General features: G+C 36.5%; 1 protein-coding gene across 4 annotated transcripts in view; it reads right to left on the reverse strand.

The window, feature by feature from the left end:
* BABAM2 (BRISC and BRCA1 A complex member 2) overlaps positions 1-17,327 on the reverse strand; it is a 159,857-nt gene that overhangs the window by 114,499 nt on the left and 28,031 nt on the right. For all 4 annotated transcript variants that reach the window (XR_005980028.2, XR_005980029.2, XM_030269196.4 and 1 more), the window contains one exon: positions 12,685-12,779. Coding sequence is in view for 2 of the 4 variants with exons in the window: in XM_030269196.4 (XP_030125056.1) it covers positions 12,685-12,779 (95 nt within the window). In the remaining 2 variants the exon portion in view is untranslated. The remainder of the gene's footprint in view (positions 1-12,684; positions 12,780-17,327) is intronic.

Raw genomic sequence — 17,327 nt, forward strand, 5'->3', positions numbered from 1 at the left:
ATTCTTCTGAGGACACACTATTTGTCCCTTTAGTTGATGAGAGCAGTGTCCCTGCAGCAGCAAGCTGACCTTTTTCTTTAGAGGGAAAGGACCTTCTAAATAAGATTTTATTTAGCAATGCAGTATTGTTTTCACTATTAGACTTTGGAAATCATCAAAATCTTAAACTTGGAGCAAAAACAGTAGTAACCTGTATGCTTCATTTTCTGATTGTTTGCCTAGAGGCTGCATTCCAGCTTAATAAATCCAGCTTTTTAAGAGACTGTAGTTAAGAATATCTAAAACTTTAGAAGACCAGAGTTTCTGGTGTTTGTGTTTCATAGCTTCATGGCTTTCAAGCTCTGCTTGAAAACTCAGATCTTGTATAAGTATTAGAATCTGATGCAACTTGAAGTTTATGAGGTTTAGTTGTTACAACTTTTAAAAAATCCTGGGAATAAGAACACAGACAAATCACTGAAGCCAAGAAGATGACAGAAATAACAAGACAATTATGTATGTAGAAAAAGACTTGTTGCTTTCTGTGGCTTATATCAAAATCTTCTGCCTTGCTCACAAATCTATACATTATCATTTTACCAAAATCACATGCATGCTGGAAATATGTTTTTTTTCCTCTTGAGTTGTGAATAAAATGGAGAAAAAAAAGATCACAGTGACTGGGGTATTGACAGACTAAGTTACATATTCCACTCAATAAATCCTGCCTAATTTGAAATGAGATTTCTGCAGGCAGAGAGTTAATAAAATTTAACAGAACAATCATTAATGCATTTAAAATAAAGAAATCCAGACTTGGATAGAATCCCTTGCCTTGTTTGCCAATAGATATCTTTAAATGAACTCTGCAGTGCAAACTCCCTAAGTTACTCAATAGTTGGCCAGTTAGACTGAAAGTGGCCCACTGTACAACAATATACCAGTGTGAATCAACCCAAACTGCATCTGCAACTAGTTCTGCATTCATGCTGATCTCACATGATGGCCTACATGCACAACTCAGATTGGTTAGGACCATCATTAATGTTATCATTTTTTCAGCGTATCATTGAAGAACTTACCTGTTATTTCTGAGCACACAGATGGAGGCTCAAAAAAATAATTCTTTTCTGTCTAGACACTGCTTGCATGTCTCTTCATGACCTCCACTAACACTGTGATCAACTTCATGCATCAGATCTTAATTTCAACCTTTCAGGATTTAATTTCAGCTTTTTGTTTTGTTTTGTTTTGCCATACTGCAACTTGTATAACTTTCATTTTCTAAAAAGATCAATTTGTTGCCTCATCTTAAGAAGTAGAGAAGGTTTAGTAGCAGGTTTAGATACATCGAAAATGACTGTATATTCTTGTGGACACAAAAATCTGCTAATGTCATCTCTGACAATTGGGTAAACCCCATTTTTCCAGTTAGGGAATGAATGAAAAATGATCTTCAGGAATAAATTCAAAATGGCCTGTGGGAAAAGTAATGGAATGAGAACTTCCATATGACAGAGACCAGACTCCAGAAGCATCACTGCCCACAGAGCTGTAGCTACTGTCATACAAAAGATGGCCAATAACTATTTACCTATCCATAGGTAAGCAATTCAATATAAAGAAATTAAATGTTCCTTCACAGCAGAAGTTTTCCTGGCTGACTTTTTTCATTATAGAACAAGGTTTCAGGACAAGGCCTTTAAGAAAACAGTTATCTAAACCTTTAAGTTATTAACTAATAGCATGTACATTCACTAAATTTTGCCCTCTAGCTCATGTTGTGTGGCAATAGGAATGGAAAAATAGTATTCAATTATTATATACAGATTAACAGACCATAGGCGTCCATCAAACTATGTCTACATTAGAGAAATCCAAGTGATTCAAGAGATCTCTTCTGACAATCTGCCAGATATTAAGTTAAACAATCTCACCAAGGAGCATTGATTTTCACTAAGAAGCATAACCCCAGAGATTTTGTCAGGCTGCACATTCAATTTGTGAATTCCCTGGCTCCCGATCCTGTCTGCTGACAGAAGTTGGCTGCATAGTAAGCGAACAGTTTGATAGGGAAAGGTTTTTTTGACATTCAGACATGACCAGAGTTGAGAAAATGAATTCACTTGAAGCTGGTATAAAAGGCAGAGTAAAGCTGTTATAAGGCCACCCACGGAGTGCAATTTAAGCCATTTAAACAGTAACTAATTTAAATGAGTAGCAATGACACCAACTGGATTTCCAAAAGAGACAAGGAAAATTTGCAGCCTGACACTATCAGTTCTAGTGAGATCTTACAGGTGAGGCAAGTGAAAAACCCCCTACAAAGTAACTTCTAAGCCCTATTAGCAAAGACATGCAGAGTTTAGCTTTCCAAAGAAGTCATACTATTCAACTTCTGGCAAAGAAACCACATTTAAATTTCATTCTGGAACATTCTGTGCTTTGTATTCCTTACTTTATCCTTCCAAGAAAGCTAATAAAGAACCTATGCAAACTACTCAGTGTCCATGATTACCTATTATCCATTTTTTTTCATAGTACAATGGGCATCATGTTCCATAATGCTGCTAATTCATAGGCTCCTTCCCAGGTTATTGCTTATTTCATAACTCCAAGCAATGTCTGCAGCAAACTATAATTCTACACTATCAGAAATGAAATACGGTAACAATTTCTAATTGATTTGAAGTTGTTTTTCTTTGAAATGTGCTTAAATACCCAGGTTGCCAGAATATCTTCCAGGAATGTGATTTTAAAGAAGACAGATTGCAACTGTTTTTCCTGGCTATACTACAGGAAATAACAGCAAGATCTTATTTTAAGTTAGTGTACTTCTAGATTTCTAAGGAAGAAATTAACTTTCATGAGAAAATGTCAGTAAACAAAATCTCCCAAGTCCATAACAGTGCTAATGCATTTCTATAGCATCTTGCATCCAGAATTAACATAAAGAATAATGTTAAGTACAGATTTGCATTTTGTTTATATCTGCGCACACCACACGCACACAACTTGCATCCTACAGTGGCTTAAAATCAGTACCAATATAAGTTTTTACCCAAAACGAGAAAGATCATAGTGTGATACTAGCACTTATCCTCCACATAAATACAGAGGAGAGACTGGTCCAGTGGTTACAGCATTAGCCTAGAAACTGGCAATATCTGCTTGCAGTCCCCGCTTTGCTCTACTCTGCATAGGCCACCACAGGGAAATTGCTCACAGAAAAAGGCACAGGATAATTATCTACCATATGCTCACATCTTTCTATCAACAGATATTTTTCACAGTATTTGCAGGGCTGGAGTGTTATAACAACTTCAAAAGCTTCAGTATCTTAGCAGCCAGCACTTAAACATCCTACAGGCTGCAGCTTCAAATCAATCACTGTAAACCTACATGCCATCTACTTGTCATCTTGTTTTCACAGGTTCTTCATATCCCTCTCCCCCAAAGCACCACTGGAACAACTTTCTGGAGTGATCTTCTTGAAATGATCGTTTTTAGGCCCAAGCAAACATCAAAACTTAACATTTCATAGCAACAGTTCAACTCTGGAGCAATCCTGTCATTGCAAATACAACCAAAGAATGTACAGACCTTGTGTGCTCTGCTGCTGTGAATACCAAATAAAAACGTTTGCACGAAGCAAAGCTTTGGATTGTCAGTATTTATTTTAATTTTATTTTTGGCAAGAGGCTATGAAAACCGGATACAGAAATTAGAATTATAAACACTTAGGCGAAATCCCAAATACCTGAGGGCCTTGAATTAGCAAGAAAATACAGAGTAGGAAAACAACATAAGAAATTAATTCTGCTTTCAGAAGAGCATCTTATATCGTGCATGAAATTATTTTCCCTTTTTTCTTCCACTGGCTACACAGTGTGATTCTTGATAAATGATGCAATACCCAAAGCAGCTCTATAACAGATCCCAGCAAATCTGACAAATGGAGAACACTCTTCTACATTCATCTAGAATAAATGCAAAACTGCCTCTCAAGTATCATTCACCCAAAAAAGGAGTAGACTCAGCTTCCAAAGGTTACCACAAATGTTTTCTATTTCCTGCTGAAGGAGCAGTGAAGAGACAGATAATTTTGTTAAGTTAAGGGTACTCAGGAAATGCAGAATCTGTGAAACTGAACTCGGGAGAACATTTTTATGTTGTGTACTCTTCCTGAAAGAGTCTGACTGTTTCTCCCACAGACCTCTCTTAGAAGATAATCAGACCCTTAAAAGCTACAACACTCTACTATCTAATTAATCTCCTGAAGATTTGACATGCATAAGCATTTCTTGTCCTACTTTGCTAAGGAATTAGAGCAAGTTTTGTTTCTTTACAGACCTCTCAGCACACCTCCCTCAAAGCAGATGATACCTTCACCTGATCCAAAAGGGCATTTCTTAACTCCTCCAGCATGTATTAAATTCTGGGTTAGTGAATCCAATGCACTAATCATTAGTTTCTCCACATGAGCACACTGCACTTTTTTCTCCTGGGAGTTGACTACCAGGTGTACATATTTAATTAGACATGGTAAGTAAAAGGAACAAAGCATGAAGACAAGAAAAATTCCCCACAAGACACAGGCACATGCATCTTTTACCTAAAGACTTACCATGCCTTGATGGCAGTGTGAACAGACCTAAACTCCTCAGACCCACAGAGAACAGACCACTGTTAATGCTTCACCTCAAGAATCCCTTTCAAATAACAAGCCTTTCACTCTTATCAGCTCTTGTGGTTTTTTCCTTTCCTGTCAACTCAAGTAATTTTAGCTACAGCAAAAAGGCAGAACCTTTACAGCTAATGTTTTGGATAGCATCCACTAACATCCCTTGAGCACTTATCTGCACATGCAGAACTGTTTTCTTCTAAGCATTTTTCCCCTTCCAAAATCCCACAAATTAAAATCAATGTATAACACGGTGGATCTCACTGTTGTGAGAGCAGTATTGCCATCTTTATTTTCACACCTGTACTACAAGAGGGTTTATAAGACCTTGAATATACAGTCCCTAAAAAAAACACTTACAAAATACCATTGTGTAAATCATAAGGTATTAGGAATCAAAATTATTTCTCTACCATACCATAAAAATTATTGCAAATTAGTTATTTCTTCTCAAAAAAAAAAAAACAAAACAAAACCAACAGCATGAAAACACTCTTTTGGTTCCTTTATGAAAGTAAAAGCTGCATCTCTGAGAAGATGGGCATAAGGCAGAGTTCAGGTAAAACTGTACAAACACTTATACTGCAAACAAAAGACTCAAGATGTTGACTAAATTTGAATTATATTTCTGTAGTTATCTCTAAAAAGGAGCAGATATGCCTGAGGAACTGAAATAGAAGATAGCAAGGAAACAAAGATGTAAAAGAATGTAAAGAATGAGTAAAACAAAGAGAGGTTTTGAAACAAATATAGGCTGAAATTTAAACCTGTAAAAAGGAAAGAAAATGTATCTTCAGCCCTCCTCCATTTGGGGAGATGAATGGATCTTTTGAAAATCACCCTGAGTGCAAAGACATTTATTTCTTTGTCCCAACAATATCTTCCGAAGGAAAGAACCTTCAGGGTACCAAACTTAAACTAATTTCATTGGAGAAAAGTGGAATTATAAATTATAACACAATTCACAAGCCAGAATTAAATCAAATACTAAACTACATTATTAGACAGAATGACCATTTCTAACTCTTTTTCTGTAATCAGTTAATTTAAGTTTTTCTACTTGGATTTTCATAAGCAATGACCAACTTCCTCTACAGCAAAATGAATTATAATAGCACATCAACATTAATTCAGTGGGCATACTACACAGAGTTTAAATGTATTCTCAGTTCAGGAAGACTCCCCTAGAATAAGTCTTTTCTCTCAAAAAAAATCCCCACCCCTACCCAAGCCCCTTGTAAACGTGTTTCTACAAAGCTAACAAGCTGTTGCCCTCAAGACATGCCATGTCTTACTGTTTATATGGTTCTTGTAAGGAAGCAGAGTGTATTTTGACAGTAACACCACACATAAGGGCCAGAATCCCTCAATTTTCTGCTAGTTTTTCTGATAATGCTTTTTTCACCATTTTAAACAAAACAGTACTCAAGAAAAGTATGATTATATACTAATAAACTGAAGCAAAAAATAGTCAGAAATACCTTACCACTTTTTTGGTTTACATTAAAGATTTATAAATGCCAACACATTATCATTGTACTCCCAAACTGTCACTTAAAAGATGTTCTGCTTTCATATGTCTGGCTTGGGATATCCAACTTTATATATTTGGTATGAGCTATGGCTCGAAAGTGAATGATTTGCTGGAATTTGTTATACCACCCATACCAAGGAAAGACATGCAAGCCTAAACATCTTTTTCAGCATTTTACATTAAGATTTAAGCATCCTGTTATTCTGGTCCCAACTTCTGGCCCATCTAAACCTATGACCATGAAAAATATGGCAAAGTCATATGACAAATAAAAAAATATTTTTTCCTAAAACAATGCTATGAATGGAAAACCATAAAATGTTTTCTCCCTGTTTTACTACTGCACAATGATTAAGTCCTTCATCACATGCACTTTATTTAGTATGGCAGAAAAACATTTTCTCCCATTTTGCCATCCTTCAGTCAAATGTCCATGCACACTCCTAATGCTCTCCAAAAACTAGTCTTTCCTGGACTGAAATACTATATTTTAAAAGCTAATACTCTGGATTTTTCATATTCTAGGGAGAAACTGCATTATCAGAGAAGCTTGTGCCAGAAAATGAAAGGAAATGTTTCCCCCTGGAGCCCTTTACAAAATGAATAGAATTAATTTTACTTTCTATACCAGCAGGATTTAAGCAAGAAAGGCAAAACTACCTTGCTTAACAGATATTTTGCTCCCTTGAAATTAAAGGAGTGTTATCAAACTGTAGATTTTCTTTTTAAAAAAAAAAATTCTGGATTCACTAGGTTAAAAGTCGAGCCAAAATGCTGCAATCTAGTAAAGCACAACTTTTAACCTCAGCATATTCTCTTCTGGTTATGCTTTGAGATAGAAAGCCATGTTTTATAAACTGTGCTAGGAAATGCTGAAGTCTGGCAAAAAGAAAGTGAGGTAAATACATGCAATGACTTCACACAAATAGAAGAGGAAAAAGTAGTACAATGTGGCTAACCATCTCTCAGCCCTATAAATATTAAAAACTCTAGACAAAAAGGACAAAAACGAAAGGCTGCAAGACAAATTAAAAATACTAAAACAAGGAGAAAAAGAAATAATTTCCCAGTATAGAAAGATTTTGACAGACTCAAAAATGGAAAGACGACAGGAAAACCTTTTCTGTCGTGCTCTTGAACTCCTTCTGCTGGACTGTATAGCCACCATGTTTACCACACGTCTGCACAGATAATCCTGACACTTGCTCTCAGCACCCTGTGACTTCTCAGAAAGACCTCCTGAATGCTGGCCTCACTCATGCTGCAGTCAAGCTGGCCAGGCTACACCAGGAGAGGATTCCCAGCCAGAATTCTCTTTTCGGGATTTCTCATTTTAAAACCAGTACTTATTCTACTTGTCAGAGGGGCTAAATCAGATCATCTCCAGAGGGCCCCCTTCCAACCCTAACTATTCTGTGATTTTGTGATTCCCTGAGGAACAGTGTGGAGTTCAGACACCAAAATCAGATCAAAATACATTCAAAATTATATTCTTTCAGACCTGGCTTTAAAAGGAATGCTGCACTGGTATGTCACTATTGTTCAAAACGTGAACAAAAATGTATACCATAAGTGCCAACAACACCTGTCAAAAAGTCCTTGGGAAAGTTCCTGAATTAATTACTTCCCTGATAAAATGAGATTTTTTTTTTTTCCATTGCCTATCAATACCAGACAAGCTTCAGCAAGGCTGCAGTGCATATATATATGTGCATATATATATATATATGCATATATACATATACACATATACATACATGTGTGCACGCATACCTGCATTCCCCATATATACAAAGAGGTAAGATCAACAGAGAGGGACAGTAATAAGAAGTTTTCAAAATTAATGTTTGTTTCAGAAAATTAAACATTAAATAACATGAGATTATAAATAATCAAAACATGTATTGACCTATAAAGTCAAGACATGGCTGCAAAATGAACACGATAAATGGGAATATAAAGTAGTTCAAAATAAGGGAAAAACCTAATAAATTGAAGGATCCAATTATGCATTCTGTCTCACTTAAATTACCCAAGTTCAACTGAAGCTGAAGTAATTTAAGGCTTTCATTACAAGAGAAGCAGGTTAGGGGGTCCAAGAATGAAATCTGCTGCTGCCATTTGAAATAGAGCACACAAAAGAGCTAAACAGGTTTGAACTCACCCATGCATTTCTCAGACAAGCAGAACCCACTGCTGTGGCTTTATATTTTAAAATCACACTCCAAAACCAGTGAGCTCATTGCCCTTATGGGGGGCTCTCACACTAGAACACATAACAGCTGAATCCTTGCTAACAATACAACCGACAGACTTTTTAAAACAAAATAGTTCCAACAGCATTAGTTAATATAAGGGGTGTTTGAGCTTTTTTGGAGCTACTATGAGCAGGGGGACAACTGACACTGTTAAACATGTACCTCCTGCACCTGAGTAAATAAATAAAAATTAATGGATGAGGGGAGTATTTAAAGGATCTCCTCACTACCCATTAAAAGCTAACTCAGCAACCAACAGAAAAAATGATTAAGACACAGAAAAAAAATACAACCTTCACAATAGTCCTCATATAGCCAAATGAGTCTAATAAGCACAAATACAAGAACTTAAAAACAAACATTGGTCTACACAAGATATAGAGTGTGACAGCCAATACACTTGAGTAGCACAATGAGCTGAATTAACTCTACAGTGACTGGAATCTGTACCCAGTATCAATAATTACACAAAAACAATCCTCCCAAAGGTAGGTATGGGCATGAGAACTGCAGTGGCATACTCTCTGAAGGTCTCTGATGACAGTATCTTTCTCCCATGCAAATGCAGCACTAAGTATTCCCACAAGGAATATGCTATATACTAGCCCACAAGGATACATTCAGCACTTAGTAGCCTTCAGGAAATGCTCATGTCTTCTTGCCTCTATTCCCACTAAGGCTATTGAAGCCTTTTTGATAGCAATGGGTGGACAGAATAATTCTGGCAAGACTAGCTGGAGACCTGAAGTAGAATACCAAGATACCCATTTCCTTGAACTGACAGTTACCTTGCTTATACTTCTGTTGTATACTCTTGCCAAACAGAAGATAATTCAATATCATTGGAAAAATAGGGTTAACATTTTAAATAAGCACTTCAGCTATTAATTGGCTCACATTAACAATCAACTAGGCTAACATAACAAACAATTCTTGTTACTCAAACTGGCGTCATTGTAATGAGCTCCAAATTAATCTCATCCGTACACAATCACTAATCTTGTTGTGTGCCAACTGAATTTTTAATCAGAACGGAGTGAATCATAGGTTGTTTTTAAAATACATTTCTAATACTTGTCATCCAAAATGAATAAACACTAGAGAGGAAAGAACTTTTCTATTTACATTCCGAGAAGCTGATTTTATGCATACTATACATGCAACTATTAAATGCATTTGATAGGAAAACATTCTTCAAGACAGTAAAATGTAAAAATGTTTATTTTTAATAACTATTTGAGCATGATCAGCACCACCAACCTAAAGAATTTAGCCTCCTGTAATTAAAACTGTACAACAAACCAAAAGTAGCACTTGCCCCACTGTTGAAGTGCTCCACAATGCCAACATCATCAACAAGATCAGCATGCAAACAATTAGACCCTCAGTACAGCAGTGTAACCACTATTGCTAAGACATGTAACGAAGCACAGCCTTTGCAGTGCTGAACTTGAGACTCAAGTTGAGTTTCAAACCCAAGTGACTTTAATGTTTGTGCAAGACACAAAAGCAAAGCTAAATTTCAATGAGCATTTTCAACTTGATTCTGCAATTGCAGTATCCATTCAAGAAAGCATTAGCCCTGCTTATAAAACAAGAGTGCTCAACACATTTCTCTACCGCTGAAATACTGGTCTAATCATTCAGGAATTCTCTGGGAAAAAAAAAAAAAAACAAACCCACCAAAAACAACCCAAAACATGAACTATTCCTCTACAGCATTCACATTTTAGAATGCAGTATTTCTGGAATCTTGCTTTAGCTGCCTGGCTAATGGCTGCTTAACTGAACACCTATTACCATGCTCAAATGAAAACCTAACTGGAAGCTTTGCCCATGGCCATGGAAACTGAAGAGTGACTGAAACGATCTGCAACACAGCCATTCAAATTTCTTTGGGGATGCCTACTGACAGCCTCCATTAGAGCCACATGAGCTTGAGGAATCTGGAGTACCTGGTTCTCCTTTCATGCTAAGCATAATGCCTGACTGAAGCCATCTAACAACATGTGATGACTTCTTAAAAAACAAGACACTCAGACAGATGAGACCAGTGTGTGCAGGCTCAATGTCTGAATTCCCACAGATGCAATGGCACATATTATTTAGAGAATGTGCTCTTCATTGAATAACGTCTACATGCTTCTCTGCATGGTAGATTCTGTTTGGATTGCCAGGAACTGTTGCATCAGAAGTATTTGAAGGCTGCTCAAGATTAAGAGCACTGAATTATGGTCAATGTGCTAATCTGTATTTTACTTCTAGTCAGTAGACAGCTATGTTAACACATTTAAGAATTCTGCTAATATCTTAGAATTCAATTAAAATTATCTTCATTAAACAGCTCTCACATTTGTAGAAGAAAGGGAGCTATTCAAAGACTTAGCAGAATAAGCAAGTTATTGTTGATGCAACATTCTGAAGAAAATATCTACAAACCATATGGAACTTTAAACAGTGAATGCAAAACTAAAGGTACACTATGTAGCACAGCTGCAAGGTGGAAATAACATCCTCCAATACCATCAGGACGAACTGAAGGTTACATTGACATAGTGAATGCTTCAGCAAGGCATAATGGCCAAAGGAACACTGTTGGCTTGCAGATTTCTTCTTTGGTTTGTTCTAATTACTTTCAAATAGGCTGGTTAATATCTCATTATATAAGAAGAAGCAAATGGCTTTTCTGAGTTGCTTTCCAACAAAAAAGACAAGAAGTTTTTTCTGTGCTTAGGCAGAAGAAATGCAACACTCCCAGAAAAAGCATCATTAATGAACAATGTAAGAAAGAAAGAAAAATAAGGATGTTTTTATCTTTGCAGGTTTTCCAGTAGATCACAACTGTTAATGACTTCTTTTCACATGAGAAATATGGCACTGTACCACTCTCAGCAAGCTTCTCCATCTGAACAGCATTTCTGCAAGATGTCCCAAATTATTTAATATCTCATTTGCAATTTGTTATTAATTTCTGTTTTCCAGTACATTAAAAGGTGTTTCTCTTCTTTTAATATCAACCATAAAAAGTAGTTGCTAATGTGAACACTTCTCACGAGGTTGTAAGATTGTGAAGGTTGTGAAACAAATAAGAAAAAGAGGAAAATAGAATTGGTAAATAAAAGAGTGTGAAAACAATTCTAGAACTGCCATAGAAAGAAAACCTTTTTTATAAACTAGTGTAATGAAATAGCTGTTCATCAGCACCATGCCTCCTATGCAGAGGAATTTGCGAGCTTAACAGCAAAATGACCAGGAGAAAAAAAGAAATATGACATTCACCTTTTAAAAGTTCTATTAGGTATGCTAAAAATAATTACTAAAACCAATTCTTTTGTTCTTTGTGTATAACTTACTGTAAAGTGAAAGGTAAAACCAAAACCCAGCACTTGTGTCACACATCAAGCACATGTTCAACCTCCAGCATGACAGCTGTGACCGACTTCCTTTGGGAACCTCGGGAGATCTGCTCACAAAGCACAAGAGGAGCTGCAGGGGAGGGCTCTGCACCATCTCTTTAGTAACTACTAGTAAGTTTTGAGAGGGAGCAGTATTGTAAAAGCACAAGCACTGATAGCTTCTTCAAACAAGGCTTTACTACTTGTGGCTACCTGTGACTAGTGCACAAAATGCTTGGTTTCAGGTTGTGGTGTTTCTGTTTCTCTAGTAATAAGGCTGTCTAAAGGTATTTTCTCATTAATTTTTGTTCCTCCCACCTTTTAGAAAGTAATTTCTTTGTCTAGATAACCCTAACACACATGAGCAGACAGCTTTCTTTAATGCAGTGGTTCCCATAACATATTAACTAGATATATCCTTCCTCAACAAAAAACAAAAATCAACACTGTGACACCAAATTACACTTCTTGATTTTAGAGATAAATGCTTTTAAATACACAATTTATGAACTTTTTCCTGAGGCAGATCATTTAAGATGGTAAGATATTAAACAGACAGATTTTTACAGATATTCTAAGTAACTAAATGTAAAGTAAATGGCAATATTGTCTTGATTCAAATGTTTTAAACTTTGTGCCCCCTCCTCCTTCCCCCCCATTTATGGATTAAACTTTAAATTACTTTAGAAAGCAATGCGTTTACACTCAAAATACCAGTGAGATAAAAGGTGTGTATCTTTTTTAGTTTGCATTGTTATAAAATTCCTGTTCCTGAAGCTATTTTAAAACAGCAAAGTCTCTCTGCAAGGTGTAAGGCTCTCAAACAGTACTTACATGCAAGGCAGAAGGATCTGGCAAAAACTCAGCATCCTCTCCAAAGATAAAATCTGGTGGTAGGTCAGGATAGTGAGCATTAAAAATTATATCCCCTGAAAAGCAACAAATGGAAACATCGTTTGCACTTTTATATATGTGCTTATAAATAAAAAATAAAATAATCACACACAACACACATTTTTCAACACAGAATTTGACAGCTGCATTATATATATTTCATGTATATATCCATATAATTTTTATAAAAATTCACATGCAAGATAAGCATCAGATGTTTTGGGGGATGAAGTCAAATTCCTGAGGTGCAGCTTCTTCCTCCTCTGCAAGCAATGAAACATGAAATACATTATTTCTTTGTATCTCAATTGGCAATTCAAACACTATTGAGGGTTGTCTCAAAACACCGAGGTAGAAAAGTGATCTTGTTTTAATAAAAAGTACCATATTTAGATGGGTGTGTTTTGCCTATTCAAAGTCAATTGCAAACTACAAAAGGTCATGACTTTCAAAATACCAAAGCTTTTAAAAATTAGTAGCACTTACTCCCTCTCTTCTCCTCACCACTGCCAACTCTTAGAAGGAAGAATACACAGTTCAATAGGAACCATTCCAACTACCCAAATTCTGGCTAAGAGAAATGCAGTATTGCACATTTAAATGGAGAGATGAAAATTAACTGAAAATATAAGACTTCATCACAGCTTGGCACTGAGCTCTCATCTTGCCAGTGTCACAAGATACGCAATTAAAAGAAATTTGGGTTCTAGTATTTCACTAGTACACATACTTCAGAGTTCATATAGCTCAAGAGGAGATCATATGCGTCTGAGCTTTCAAAAAAGCCCACCCACTGTTCAAGAAAAAATTAAAAAATAAAAATAAATGTTTCTAGCTTCACTTGTCTACCTCCCCATCATTCGGTATGACAATATGAAATAACTGAACTTTTGCATAAAGATGATTTGTGAGGTAGGAGACATTAGAAAAAAAGACTGCCTTACTATGTGTTACGACTCATTTAAAATTCACACAGCAAAGTAAAACCAGCATGGTAATCTTTATAAACAATTCTGTTCAGGAATTTTTTATTTCTTAAAAAACTGTGAATGCAGAACTGGAGAAAAGCATTAGATGAACAAATCTTGCAAAGCCACATTACTGGCTCAGTGATGTCACCATCTTCAGGCATTTAACATGACAGTTTTAAGTGCAGATATTCTGTACATTTTCTTGGCTTTAGCTGGAAGCAAGGGTGCCATGAAGATTAATTGCAGGGGATGAAGGCTCATGAGCAAGAAGCCACTGGCCAGTCTGGGGTAGGAATTCTCTACAGCATGGCTCCAAATCACAAATTCACTGATCATGCGACGAGTAGAGCACAGTGTGGGTTTCTCCTGTCCGCACTCCCACCTTCCTTTCACAGCCATCAGGAGCACGTGTAAGTATGGGGTGCAGAAAACAGCAGAGGTCTGCCAGTTAAAATTCCGAACACACTCAAAACAAAAATAAAACCTTTCATTTCATTTGAATTTCATTTAAAATAATGAAACGGGCACCAATCCTGGAGGAAAAGGCACAAAATTGCAACAGGCAATGCATCTACATTAAGTAAGAAAAAATAATTACTAGATTAGCCTAAACCATAATACAGCACTGAAGAATTTCAAGAAATTGATATTTACTAGATTGGGTAGTTCCTACACCACCATGACACAACCCTTTTCTTGATATTTACTGCAATTAAAATGTCATGCATAACTCCTTTCAACAACCTCATCAATTTCTACATAAAGAGCAGTGAACTTGAGGTTATGTACTGAAGGAGATTCACCTTAATACATTCTTTGATTGAGTTTTGAAAGGGGCATGAATATGAGTTATAAATAACTCAGAAAACAGTACAATGACAAAGCTTGGCCCATGAGTTAGGCAGCCCAATGCTACTCCAAAGAAAAGTACCTGTGCTTCTGCCATGCTCCTAAGTGATGTTAAATAACTCATTTAGCACACATTTTTCATATTGCAGGTGCTAGCTGCATGCTTTTCATTCTCTGCATTCCTGCTTTAATAGAGCTGGTGAAACAGCAGATAAGATATATCTACTGCTCAGCTCACGTAAGAGCTGCTCTCCAACTACACACATACTAAAAAAAGCTGCTTAGACTAAAAGAAGGATCAAAATAACAGTGTATTTTTGATGTTACACCTCCATACTTGAGAAGCGAAAAACTATTACAGAACCCTACATCACGAGGCAGCTTCAAGACTCTGCTTGAGTAGTGAGACCAGCAATAAACCAGCTCCACCTCTACGAGCTGCCCAGTAAGGGGTGAACCTCAGCAAAGCTGTGGCAGTAGGTGCCACTTGGAGGTTCAAGTAGGCACAAACTCTTTCCTTTAACAGAGTGAGCTCACAGCAGCTCCCAGAACACCATACGCTCAATATAACAGTAAATGAAAGCTGGCATTATGAGTTTAACATGCTAGGTGGTAGGCTTGAACAATTTGGGGTTCAGGTCAGCTGCATATGCCAGGCAATGATTCATGCTGGGGGATCAGGGACATTTGGACATGGTACCCTCTTCTGACCACTCAGCTGTGATGTGTGGTCACACTGAGCTCAGGTACATCACATTGCAGCTGGACAAACCAATTTATTACCTGTCTTACATGCTCATATTTGTTCTTTAGACCTTCTGTCAGACCCCTTCTTCCACTAAGTATCAGTGGCATTATGAGTCCTTACCCACAGTGGGTAAGGACCCACAGTGACCAGCTATGCAGATATTTGCATTTTAAAAGTGTTCATGACCTACTGATACCAAGGAACTATTCAGGTAAAAGGGACAGAATCCAGAGTAAAAATTAACACTGTGATATTTGATTTTCTGTTACTTATAATTATTTATAATTGCTAAAATCTCTTCTACTTGTACAGGGTAAACATGCCTCAAATCCAAATTCCCAAGTCTTTTCAATAAAAGTCACTTTGAGACCAAATATATCAATATTAATGCCAATGTGTATATCAAGATTATTTTCCCTATAGTGTATTCAATTTCCAAAAGGCCACATTTTATATAGCTAAATAAGTTCTCCAGGCTTCAGAAGAAATAAAACTAGTAGTTCAGTGCCTGTTAATTATACACTCACAAACACTATTGCTGAGACCATACTCAAAATATTTTTCAACCCTACAGAAACAATAAATGATGCCATTGCTCTTATGTTCTGACTGAACAGAAATGTATAATTTATGCCCTCCTTCCTATAGTACCATAGGTTTTTAGCCAAATGTAAACCTTAATTTATTCTGCTACAATCAAACCTCACACAGGCCGTCTGACAATTTAATAGAGACAAAGAAGTACAGAACAAAATGTTGTTTCCACTTCCATGTTAACAGTTAGAAAAGAGCAGTGATTTTCTATCATCAGTGGCTTTCATTCTGGAAGTTAAAGAAATGATCTTACTATTACAGATTTGACCTTAGGACAAATTTTAAACATATTTAAAAATGAAAAAAATCATTCCCTTAGTCAAATCTTATCCTATTAAGTCTCACTTCTGCCATGAATCCAAAGACGTTCAGCCAGTTCCCAAAACAAAAGAAAAAGTAATCTTTTTTTTAACCATATCAGACATCCATACACATCACCCCCAGTCCCTCCAACTTTCCTGTTCTGTGCTCTCCCCTTCCATACAGTCTCACCTATGTCTTGCTTAATTTACATCCTAGAACAGAAAAGGTAACACCTCTGACCCTAAAAGGCTGAGGCACCAATGAAGGCACTTGCCCTATGCACAGCTATGAGCATGAGCTATTTTCCAAAGTTACAGCAGCAAAAACACACAGTAACAAATCAGACTACAGAGTAAGAGGATCCATCCTAAAGCTGAGTTTTGTTGCTAAATATCAAAACCCAGAGAAACTAAAACTGCAGTTATCAGCTTGCTTGGCAGGGTTATGACGCATAAATAAAACATGCTTCATTACACTCAAATAAAAGGTATTTAAACAATCACAACAGCCAACGCAGATCTGCTTTTACTTCACATAAATATTAACACTAGCCTCTGCAGTAAGCTCACAAAATATAAGGTGCTAAATGTTTTGAATCACAAGTTAACAGTTTGTCTTGACCTACTAGAAATAGCCATTTTTATAACAAGTACTACATTTAATGTTTACATGATATTATCTGTGGCTTACCCTCTTCAAATATAACTGGGGTAGATAATTAACCAATAAAATCATTTGCAAAATTACTGTGCTTAGAGTTTGTGAACATTTACCATTCTAACCTTGGAGGAAAAAAACAATTAAAAAATCAATATAGTCCTGCTCTTCTCACCCAAATGATAAATACCCTTTTCCTTGCATCTCCAGCACAAGATTCTAGTTTTGCATATGCTTCAACTCTGTTTGTCCTTTTTCCCTTGATGGAAGGCCAACTGTGTGGTTCTCCACAGTACTACTGACCATGACTACTCCAGTGTAAGAGCAAGGCAAGTAAAAACCTTCACACTCCTCATTGTTGGAGATATACCAGCCAATAATTACTTTGATGGAATTACATTTCCAATTATCCAAAAATATTACTTTCTCTTCCTTTCTTTCTCCTCAGGCAAACAGCATTA

This window comes from Taeniopygia guttata, chromosome 3 (genome assembly GCF_048771995.1).
Source record: "Taeniopygia guttata chromosome 3, bTaeGut7.mat, whole genome shotgun sequence".
Lineage (NCBI taxonomy): Eukaryota > Metazoa > Chordata > Aves > Passeriformes > Estrildidae > Taeniopygia > Taeniopygia guttata.